This window comes from Chaetodon trifascialis, chromosome 23 (genome assembly GCF_039877785.1).
Source record: "Chaetodon trifascialis isolate fChaTrf1 chromosome 23, fChaTrf1.hap1, whole genome shotgun sequence".
In the NCBI taxonomy this organism is placed as follows: Eukaryota; Metazoa; Chordata; class Actinopteri; order Chaetodontiformes; family Chaetodontidae; genus Chaetodon; species Chaetodon trifascialis.
The window spans coordinates 14,013,146-14,025,391 of NC_092078.1; the positions used below are offsets into that span (position 1 = coordinate 14,013,146).

General features: G+C 46.3%; 1 protein-coding gene across 1 annotated transcript in view; it reads left to right on the forward strand.

The window, feature by feature from the left end:
• The first annotated feature begins 10,839 nt into the window (after positions 1-10,839).
• fgf11a (fibroblast growth factor 11a) overlaps positions 10,840-12,246 on the forward strand; it is a 69,165-nt gene continuing 67,758 nt past the window's right edge. The window contains exon 1 of the mRNA XM_070993124.1: positions 10,840-11,883. Coding sequence (XP_070849225.1) covers positions 11,691-11,883 — 193 coding nt within the window. The 5' untranslated portion in view covers positions 10,840-11,690. The remainder of the gene's footprint in view (positions 11,884-12,246) is intronic.

Genomic DNA, 12,246 nt, shown 5'->3' on the forward strand with positions numbered 1-12,246 from the left:
GATTGACATCGGAGCCCCGCAGTAGTCGAGCGGTTTGTGTATTTCATGATTTGCTCACTTTTGGCCTCTGGTTTGGATGTGTGTTCATGCTCCTGTTAGTTCAGATGAAATGATGCCTGCACAGCTCGAGTGCGTTTACTTTAGTCTGGCTTTTCCTCTGTTTGTTACTTCAAACTTTAAACACTTGTCTCAGAAATGACTCTTTTCCTTAATGAGACAAGATGAATAAGAACACACTCCCATCCACAGCAAGGCTTTTAATGCTGTAATAGGCTAATATATTCTGGGGCTCTAAACGAGGGCCAACCAGCTGTCAGCTGAGGAAGGTAAATGTGTTTAGAAGTACTGTTTCCTTGTGTGATTTGTGAAAATATAACAACACAAGGAACAGAGGAAGGAGGCTTTGAAACATGAGATTTTTTTATTACTTAAGCTGAAAGTGAGGATGTGTCGGCCTTATTACAGACCTGCCGCCACCTGAGAGCGTCTGATCCGGAGCAGATTCAGTCCCAGCAGCTCTGAATCACAGCGTCTGGCTTTTAATGTTTTTTTTTTTTTGGTCATAATGGAGATTTTTCTCAAACATGAGCAAAGAGGCGGAGGGATGCTGTTGTTCCTCGGTTTCATTGGAGCTTATTTGTGAGAGGGCCAGCTCACTTTGAGTCATTTCCTGTTTCATTTAGTGTCTTGTCCTTCTGTAATGAAGGTCCTCCATCATTAAATGGTTCCCGCGTCCTTTTCTGTTGTGCGTCCTGTTTGTCCTTCCCCATTCGTTTGTCTCTGCTGTCTGAATGGACAAATCGCCGCGGTAAACACTCAATGGCAGCATTTGCTCCTTGGAAAAATACTCCTAAGTGATCTTTCATCCTGTTGTATCTTCACGTCCTGGTAGCTGATTGGTTTGCTAGGTTACTTCTTGCCGCGGGCAGGAAAACAACCTTGACCAGGCGTCATTACACCTTTCGTCCCTCAGTAAATATGCAATGTCACAGAAACAGTCTAAGGTGTGACAGAGGGCAGTGCAATATTTATGACAAGCACATAAATAACAGATCCGGCCAAACCTCAAAGCTAATGAAGCTCTCAATAGCTAAATGTTGACTCGAGGCGAAAGAGCTGTGTTGGGTTGAGTGTGTTACTGTTGATGTGGACGGCTGTGAATATCGGAAAAATCGGATTTTAATATCAGGCTTGCTCCCACTTTAAATTTAGTTTAGCATTTTCATACTTTTTTGAAAGTGTAAAATCTATATAAGAATCATTATTTGTAGGAGCCTGTATTTTTACAGTGAAGGAGCAAAAAAAGCGATTCAGATTCAGAAAAATGTTATTGATCCCCGCAGGGAAATTGCTTTGTTACAGTAGAAGCTGCTCAACACACAGTTAGAAAGAGGGATAACATACTTAAAAAAGGTAAAAAAAACCTTTCAAAGTTACAATGTGTTCAGTGTCACTTTATTGAGATGGGAAGACTAATGGCAAAAATAATATGATAATCCAACAAACTGATGCATAAAGCACGTCACGCCTTGCACTTCTCTCTTTAACTGAAGCTAACAGCACCTCTACTCACGTTAACCATCGTCTTAGTTCCAGTCTGCAGCCCTGAGCTGTGTACAGCAGCCTGTCAGCTTCTTCATTGAGTCTTTATTGCATTTCTGTGGGCTTCTGTCTTGTTACTTGTCTTGTACTGCAGACGTGAGCGGAGGATCGCTTTACCCACAATCACTTTGGTGTGCAGGAAACAGGGTTTCCTTTCCCTGCACAGCCACTAATTAGAGAGGATTTGATGGGGCGAGATGAATGATACTAAAAAGTCAACAAAGCAGATAGTTGCTTGATTTTTTTTTTCATTTTTTACACCCCAACCTAGAGGTCTTTCACCTCTTGTGATTTTTACTCTGCACCTTGGAGTAATATGGCGTTATTGTGCTTGAGGCACTGTGCGGCTGGCAAGCTTTGATGTGGGAGAAAATACAGCTCGGCTTCAGAGACCCTGCTGCATCTGGTTCGACCTGGCTGGCTGGGGTGTGGATGGTAGCAAGTTTCGCTGTCTGTTTAGGTGCATGTCGGGTGGTTGGCTGGTGTTTGGACCACTGACTGACGACTTGAATGGCTGTACGATCGGCTGCAGTCAGAGGGAATCACACAGAGGTTGAGCTCTTGTCATTACTCTTTGAATATAAATGGTGTAACTTCAGTTCAAAGACAGAATAACTCATCTCAGTTTACTTCACACCTGTGCTCATAAAAAAGCCCTCATCACTTCAGGCTCTGCAGTATATTCTTCTGTCTACAGTAACTCTAAACAGTCAGTATTTAAGTACTCTGTATTGCAACTAATATTTATTTCCATTATGCTCCACTTTTTTCATTATTTTGCTGTTTCCATACATTTCAGTAACCATCCCTGAAACGCATTTGCATGTGATGCAAATTAGCACGTCTCTGAATAAATGCCGCTCTTATTAGGTCACCTCAGGGAACAGGAACCTATTAAACAATTTACAATATCATCTATATTATTAATGCTAATATTAGCATGAGGACGTAACGCTGGGAAGTTGCTAATCTTCAAGAAATAACACCAAGGTAAGTCAGCATTTAATGAGAGCTCTCAGAAGTCCGGGCGTCATCTGAGTTCTGCACCCTACTTTGGTTTTCATGTTTGCTGCTGCCTAAAACAGTGGTTTTCTTACTTTCTTTACTCTTCATCTCACTGTTTACTGTGGCTACGCCTTCTGTTTCCATTGCTACCTTGCAAAAATTGACGCATTTTTAATGAACGATCGTCGTCAGCACTATCACATTTGCCTTTCCCATGGCTGCTTCACAGTAAAAGCCTCCGTGTTTCACCAGTTTAATGTGCAGCAGGAGCAGGAGGGTGGTCTGTTTGCATTAGCAGAAACTTGACACAGCTCTGACATGGTATAAAGAGAACTGTGTAGTGAGGCTGCTATTAATGAGATAAAATTGCGCTGGATTACATCACTGCATCGTTTTCCTGTGGATCGTGCTTAGGTAGGCATCCAGCACGGGAACGGCGGGCTCCACAAAAACTACTTCATAGAAAAGTAATTGCTGAATGGAAATACAGTTAATCGCTATTGCCAAAAATAAGGTTTGTATTCATGAGAAATGTATGTGATCTGGTCACTGAATCACTGTGGTCCAGTCTCACCTGCTGTCTCCAGCGTCTAGGGAGGCCAAAGTGGCGGATACCTGCAAGATGTGTTCATCTCAGTCCCCCACAGAAAAGCCCTCCATATCAATCCCAATTTGGGGCATATTTGTCTCAGGCTGGAGCCGGTTAACAGGCGCTGACTGACACAGAGGGATGGTGCATTATTGCATTATTTGAGGCAGCACAGCGCCGCTGAGCCATAATTTACTAACGTCTAATCCACAGCTGTATCCAGGGATTTAGAGGTGAGCGGAGGGTAACACACAGACACCTACAGACACACACACGCACAAACTCGGTTCAACACAGTTCATAAAACACGTAAATGATAAACATGCACTTTTCAGCCTCTTGTATCAGCTTTGACACGACTCCATTTGCGGTTTTATAGATGCACCATGTGTGTTTTCTATCTTTATTGGGCGTATTTATCTGTGACACCAAGTCTTGGTAGGACATACGCTGATATATGAAGTCATAATGTATTAGCGCCCTGAGCTCCCCTCATGCAATTGCTGATGTCGAGATGACAAATCCTGAGCTGTATGTTATATAGCTGTGCTTGCACAGCACAAGTGTGATTTTTTTCAATATGCGGTGACTGCTTGGATGTATAGAATATAGAGAACACACACTTTTGTGCATTTCATCATGTATCTGTCACACCTCCATATTCTTTCCTTTGCTTCCTGTCTTCATACTCATCCCCTCGGATCTGTGCATGCTGTCTGTCCCATGCTAATCTACACCTCATCTCGTCTTCTGTCCTTCTGTCCGCACTCGTCTACCACACCCTCCTCCAGCCTGCTTTGTTTGACAGTAGGAACGATTATATTACATAAAAGTCACACATACATACATACTTACTAGGTCGGGCCTAACATTTCCGCTGTGAACACGACAAGGGCTAAGCTCAGACTGAACTGATTGCTGTCTCTGTGCCAATCAATATTTTGGTGGTCATCTGACAGTGAGACTCAGTGTCCCTCACACTCATGATGGTCATTATTGAAGGTTTCAATGGCAGCGAAGCTTTAAAATCCATCACTGATGCAGCAGAAAGAACAAAACACACGTCTTGATATTAGTTTTCAGCTCAGTGCCGAGCTCCAACAATGCCACCATGGTATGACTCACCTTTGGACCCTGGCCTTCGCCCCTCAGAGGTCTTTTTTGCTCTTTATACTGCATCTCCTTGCTCTGAACATCTAATATTGCCACAGATTGGTTTGCAGTGGAGTTGGTTGAAAGCCCAGTACATCTCAGGGGGGAGTGACAAAACATTAATGTGAATGAGGCTCACAGTTACGGATCAACATCAGCGTTCATCGTGTTTCATGTCATGTTTGAGGCCACCTGCTTCACTCTCTTTTCTGTTCTTGCTCTCTACAAACTCCTTAGGGAATATGTGGCTTTTTAGTTGTGAAATGCTCCACTGTGTTCACCTGCAAGCAGCAAACTGTGTCTGATATTATAATAGCAATGAGAGTGAACCAAAACATTAAAGCTGCAGGCCAGACAGCCAAACAATGAGCTGCGACTCACTATAAAGCTCCGTAAAGCCGAGGGCAGCTTCTCTTTTCGGCTTCATCACGAGGACTGACCCCTTTCGCATGAATAAAAAATCATTTTAAAGTTGCCAATCATTCACAAGTTATGACAAATCAGCTGTTAGCAGGAAGTGTTGCGAAATCTCACTTTAAAGGACGCTCTTGAGATTTAAGAGCTGGCTGCCAAAGAGCAACTTTTTATGCAAGAAACAAGCACATTCACATTAACCTTTGGAAGACATCATTGCAAGTTTGTCCTCTTTGCTGGATTTCCTGAACGTACTGCAGTTGCTCATAACCTTTAACTGTCAGAGCACTCTTTAATGCACCTTCCAGGACTGGTGTCACTGCCACTACTGGTCAAATTTACTCTCCAGTACAAAATAAAAGTAACTGGTAACAGTACAGCAACACCACCCATCACTGATCTCCAGGGCTTAAAAGTACCTGCTTTTATTTGCATTAAATAGAGCAATTTTTAAACTTTCCCTTTCCTGCTGCTCCTGTGCCGCTTTGCAGCCCTCGCTGCACCACCGAAATCTGAATATCTGAGCCGCCCACAGCGAAACACTCACTGTGTCATTAGTTAGAAGTGGGAGTTTTTTTTGAAGCTAAATGCTTCCCATCTGTTTCAGGGGAAACAAAACAAAACAAAAAAAAATGCCATCACTCCTCAATATCTGAACAGATACGATTTTAAAAGACTTTAAATGCCACTGTGTTGCTATGAAAGCTAGCTTGTAAATTAGCATAACTAATACGCTTGCAGGTTAATGTGTGAGTCACTTATCTCATTTTAGAAACAAAGTGTCTGTGTTATTGCAGAACAGAGGGGAGGAACCCTCCTCAAAGAGGGGCAGCGTTGCTATCATTAACGTCGCCTGATAGCAGGACGGTGGAAGGAGGCTGAGAGAAACAAGGAAGAAAAAAAAAACAGCCTTAATCAGGGTTATTGGAGCCAGAAATAACAAATGAGCCAACACGCCTTTACATAATGAGTCTGAGATTAGACTGAGAGGCAAAACAGGAGCAGTCACCTCTACAGTGTCAGAGAGAGAAATAAAGAGGGTTACATGAGGAGAGACGGCGGGAGGGGGGACACGCGATGAGATGAGTAACTTGAAGAGGAGGAGAGAGATGAGGATGGGTTACATGTGGAGGGGAGGAAGACAAAGACAAAGATGATGATTGATGCTTGTTTTGTTTTTTAGTAATTATATGAGTAGTGCGACACATTTCAAAGCAAAGCTGTAGTAGTTATCTCCATATTGTTTCATATGCTTTGGCGATATTCTCCTCACCAAAGGTCATTTCAAGTCATTGAGCTGACTCACAGTTAGCAAATTAGTTTAGTCCCTAACAGGACAATAACACAGTTTACACCACAGAGGAGGTTAAATAAAACTGATTGGTGCAACAATAAGCTACAGCTTCCTTCATTTAGGACCCTGTCTCTCTGTTCCACTCGTCACCACTGAAATGATTTGGTCACACTTTTCTCACTATTATGGCTCAGACTTCAGTCATGTAGTTTGCTTTTTTGGTTCTGCATCATTACTTCAAGTTAAACAGAAGTTATGCAGAATCTTTCTTTGCTAATGCTCCCTGTGTTTTATAGGTAGTGTAGAGTTAAAGCTGCCCCTACGATACCAATAAAGAACCTTTCGAGTTGAGCTGAACTCAGAGAGACATGGGGACAGAACTGGGCCAGTCTGTCTGGATGAGGGGTGGAGGGTGGAGGGACAGATGGAGGGATGAAGTGGAGGAAAAGGAGGGCGGAGCGGAAAACAATGCCGTGGCTGCCCTGTGGCTGGCAAGGCCAGATCATGGTGTCACCCTCAGAGGCATTTGCCGATGGAAACTGACTCGCTCAGAAAACAAATTCGTGTCCAGCCACCCATGGATGGCATTGGCGCAGGCACACGTGTGCGCCCGCACACACACATGCGCGCTCATACATGCACACATGCGAGCGTGTGCACAGTTGTTACACAAGTAAAAGCAAGCACGCAGACACCAACTGACTATACATCATTCCTTCTCTTGCCCTCTCTGTCCCTCTTTGTTTGATTGTCTGTCTCTGTGTCTCTCTGTCTTGGCCAGTGTTCTTGTCTATCTCCTTGGCGGCTCTGTTCTCCCTCCTGGCACTCTCTGTACCATGTCTTGGCTCGCCTTTGCAGAGTGATGTCTTCATTGCGATCCACCAGCGTCTGTTTCTCTACACCCCCCTAAACCAAATCTCGCCTCCGCACCAGTCTCCATCCTCCACTTGCTTATTGAAACGGCGTCCTTTAAGCTGCCAGGCTTTTCCCACAGTCTAGTGGACTGTCTGCCTCAGCGCTGGCCCAGTGTGTGATTTAAGCGGCGGGGGCTGGAGCGGGAGATTGTAAGGTAACTTCCAATCTAGGTGGTTTGGTTTTGTAGAGAGGGGTGAGGGACGCCCTTGAGTGAGGCGCTGGGAAAGATAGCCATGGTGCAGTAAGAGGACAGGACAGGGAGAGAGAGAGAGATAATTACATTATTTAACAGCTCAGGAAACTGCAATACGGTGGTGATAGGTGATTGAGCATGTGTGTGTGTGTGTGTGTGTGTGTGTGTGTGTGTGTGTGTGTGTGTGTGTGTGTGTGTGTGTGTGTGTGTGTGTGTGTGTGTGTGTGTGCGAGGAGGGGAAATCCTGCAGGGTTTTCTCTTCTCGCCTGCTGCTAGGCCAGCAGAAAGGGAGCGACCAGTAGCAGGTCTGCCTACAATCACAGAATCCCACTATCATTATTTGCTTTCTCAGGGGAACGCTGACTGCTCTGGGGGCCGAGGCACTGTTGCTCTGCTGTCATCGCAGTTTAATGCAAACCTTGTATCCCACGCAGGAGGGGAATCGTTCTTTCCTTTATTTCTTTTACAGCAGCGGGCAGTTTAGCCTTGCAACTGGCCTTTGTAATTCTAATACAACTCTTACCTGCCTGTGGGAGAGATGTTGGCTTAGCTTCAGATGTTGTTAACTTCGCCTGACAGTCGTCATTTCATCGTTATTTTTCTTGCCCTTTTTATGTCGTGATTTCTCTGCCGGTGGCCCAGGACAATGACGTACACATCCTTAATCCTGCCAACGAAGCTCTAATTGGATTGGGTGTTCTTCCAACAGGGAAAACAGTCGTCAATGACGGCACCAAACGAGTTGAATGAATTTTCATTTTTTGGTTTTTCGTGTTTAAATGAGTTAGCATGTTGAGACACAAATGGCAGGACATTAGTGTTCATTTATGTCCTTCTTGTATCGACCGCAATAATATAACATAATTGTGCCTTATTTAAAATGATTATTGGGAAAGAAAATACTGCAATGTGCTACTGTCTGATGATCAGTGATGGATGGGCGGATGGAAGGAAGGGAGATATAAGATGCTTTTGGCTTGATTCACTGTTGTAGTCTCACTGTGCCGCTACGTCTTTGGCCACAGGCTGATGAAAATCTTAGCCTACTGTTGGCTTATTACCAGTATTACTCAGCCCAAGCATTTACAAATCTGCCCTCGCAGACCAGATTTTGAATAGAGGCCAATGGAAAAGTTATAGAGATGTCAGCCGAAGTCAGAGGAAATACCACCACTCTCAGAAGACTAATTTGCCGTCGAAATTTGATGCTGGTATTACTTCTTGCAGTTGCTGGCTCGAGCCCCTGCAGTGTTTTACTTGTTTTTATTTTTTTTTTCATTTTGGTCTTAATTTAGCCAGGATGGTCTCTTGGGAATGAAATCGTATTTTTTGTGAGAGTGCTGGAGAGTCCTGGCCAAAAAGGCAGCACAATTACAGTGTTACACGAACCAACACCGAGCAAACATCCACTAACAGGAGAGTGTGGAGTGTTAACAGTTCACTGACTTACATCAGCCTCACTTCTTACTTACTAATGGTAACTTTTCCTGACATTTGCTATTTATCGCCCCGTGGACAAATACATATGTGGTGTTTTAAGAGAGAAATCAGAGGGACAATTCCCCAGCAGGCACCGAAGGCATGGTGGAGGACACGCCCTCAGTGCCCACAGCGCCCCAGGTGGGAATCGAACCCAGGACCTTCTAGCTGTGAGGCAACAGTGTTGCCACTATCCCGCAGTGCCACCCTAACCCTTATGCAACATACCTGCCATTCGTTATGTTTCCTGTATTGAATGAACTGATCATATGAATGACGGATTATCCTCTGACTGACTTCCCCCTCCATCCTTTGCCTTCCTTGTTCAGATCCATGCTCACCTGTAGAATAAGTACTTAACAAATCATTTTTATTGCCGTGCTGCATATCAGATATATGCTTTATAGGCTATAACATGAAAAAGAATTGACAAGTCATCTGTGCACTAAACGTCTGATGAGTGGAACCTTGGAAATGGTCAAACCTGCAGCGGGAATTTAGCTTTAAGTTTAGCAAAAACATTTTGGTCTGTATTGAGTTCATTTAGCTAGCTCACAGCACCTAGCATGCAACCATCCATCACTGACCAACTTCTTGGTTCAGTTTTGACCTATCATCCTTGCTGTTGTTGTTGTGCCTGCACACAATTCTGCTGTGCAATTAGGGATCATTATCCACATTTTGGGTGCAAACACTTTCGGTTTAACCTTCAGATAAAGTGTTTCAGACACTCTGGCCAAACAGCTTATTCACAGTTGATCTGCCTCCTAGCTTCTCACTCTGTTTGTGACTTCAGTGTGCATTGTATGTTCAGCGTATGAGTGTGTTTGTGTGAGTGACTGATGCATTTATAGATGATGTGACAGTGACGCAAGGTCCCGACTGACTCACACTGTGTCACGGCATCTATACGTCCTTGTCTTGGCTGAGAGCACAGCACTGACAACCTCGCATAGTTTGTCTCTTTAAGCCAACATCACATCAGAGATGGTGGGGTGGGGTGGAAGAGCGGGAGGGTGAAGTGGGGCGGCGGGGGGGCGCCCCATCTCGGACCCGGCCTGGCTTGGTACGGTACCAGTGAAGTAACGGAGAGGGGAAACAGTGGAGGACGGGACTTTGAACGGTAGACATTGAAGGAGGGATTAGAGTGACGGGGGGAGGAGAAAAGGGAGGGAGGATGAAGAGCAAAGGGGAGGGTTTAGGGAAATAGATTTGAGAGAGAGAGAGAGAGAGAGAGAGAGAGAGAGAGAGAGAGAGAGAGAGAGAGAGAGAGAGAGAGAGAGAGAGCATATGAAGCATGCTGCCAGTGCTCTCTCTGTGTAATGCACTGTGAACAGGGACAAGCAAGAGAGCGAGTCACACACACACGCGCACACACACATTCACACATACATGCTGCCTCTGTCACACACCCTCACACTCGTACACCTTCACACTGTGCTGCTTCCTCACACACATATACACACTCCCTCACACGTGCGCTGAGGCTGAGAGGTGCCTCGCTCGGGAGACACACTTTCTCCCTGTCTCTCTCTCTCTCTCTCTCTCTCTCTCTCTCTCTCTCTCTCTCTCTCTCTCTCTCTCTCTCTCTCTCTCTCTCTCTGTCTTTCTCTCTCTGTCTCTCACATTCACAAACACAGACACACATGGACACACACTGTGCAGCTGGACTCTCCAGAACCGGACCGGACCACTGTCACCCACCGGTGGAGGCTTTCGCACAAGCAGCGGCAATACAGCGACTACCGTAAGGCACGGCTACCTGCCAGCACAGCCCCCTCCTCTATTCCCCCTTCACCTCCTCTCCTCTCCTCTCCTCTCCTCTCCTCTCCTCTCCTCTCCCTCCCTCCCTCCCTCCCTCCTTCCCTCCCTCCCTCCCTCCATTCATTCATCCCTCGTTCTCCCAGCTGCGAGGCGGCATGAGTGGCTGAAGGACACAGCGCTGCGCTCTGCTGTAGTGAAGCGCGCTGCCGAGAGTTGGAGAGCCTGATCCGATAGGGGGGATAGATAGACTCCCTGCGCTCCCTCCCTCCCTCCCTCCCTCCTCTTTCTTCGCGTCCCTGTCTGTCTCTCCATCCCCGCGCTCTCTCGTTCATGAATGTCACCTCTATCTCTGGGAAATGCTGGATTTATCAAGCCCCTGTCTTTTTCCCGTCTTCTCTCAGGGTGCGGGTGAATGTGAGGGGTGATGCCAGGAGAGCTTGAAAGACAGCGAGGAAGCAAGCCGCACTCTGTCCAGCAGCGTCCGTCCACATCCCCTCATCCTTGTCCCAGCTTGCGGAGCTGATACCTCAGGTCGGACGGTTCCTACTTCTTCTTCGACTTCTCTGTCATTGTTTCGGATGGAGAAATTTTACAGGTGAGGGACAGAATGAGAAGGAGCTGCAGTGTGCCCCGACAGTGTCACTTGTCTTATTTTGGAGAGTTGATATTCAGACGTTTTTCGTCCCACTGAATCGATTCAGGCTCCTGATCTGCGGGGCTGAGTGGGTTAAGAGGACTAAATGTGATTTTTGTTTGGGTCTGGTTTCATCATGCGGCGAACGGTTCCGATGCTGAACCGTTTCGGACGGGATTGAGTCAAACTTCACCGGAGCACTAGGAGAGGGGTAAGGGACTGGGACTGGGACGGAGGCTTTGGTTTTTGGGTGGATAACAACATGACAATAGTGACGTATCAAGGCTTCACCTGAACCTCACTCCCAGCCAGACACAAACAACCAGAAGGACATTTAAAGGCTATCGCTCAACAATCCAAACCCCAACAGGCACCATTTGTCAGTTTTGGGTGGGCCTTTCAGGGATCCACCCTTATTTCCTCCACCTCCTCCTCTTCTTCTTGTCCTCTCCCTTTTTTTTTCTGCCTTTCTCCCCGTTGCTTCGGCCCATTCTCAGAAGCTCCCTCTTCAGCTCTGTACCCCTCCCTCAGCGGTGCTCCGTCGCCCTGGGTGAGTGGGCAGGGGGGTGGCCCACGGTACCCCCCGACACCTGGGCGCCACCGAGCTGCCAGAGGCTGGTGAGGCGGCGGCAGGGTCAGCGCTGGGAAGATGGCCGCTCTCGCCAGCTCCCTCATTCGCCAGCGCAGGGAGGTCAAGGACCCCCAGGCAAACCGGCAGATCGCCAGCAAGCGAAAGCCCTGCCCAAAGAGCAACAAGTCACTCTGCCAGAAGCAAATCCTCATATTAATATCAAAGGTTCGACTATGTGGCAGTCGAGGAAGAAAAATGGAGAAAAGACCAGGTGAGTTCCCACAGACCCTCCTACTCAAACCTCCCCCTCCTCCTGTCTCTGCCCTCCTTCCATCCCGCAACCCTCTTCATCTTCTATTCTTCGTTTTCTGCCTCTACTGGATAACTGGATTTTGATGGTTGACTTGCCAGACTACAGATTAATCCTCAACCGTAAAGCCTCAATAGAGAACATCCCCAGCCTGTAATTTCCAGTTCAGGACTTAATCTGAATCTGGGAACCATCCCAGCCCATCTTCCTGGTAGCTGTACACAACATGGCCTTTGTAAATTCCGGCTTAATGCACACAGATTTGTACCACTGACCACAGACGTGACCTAGCCTGTGTTGTGACTGCAGTGACGACTTTGTTGA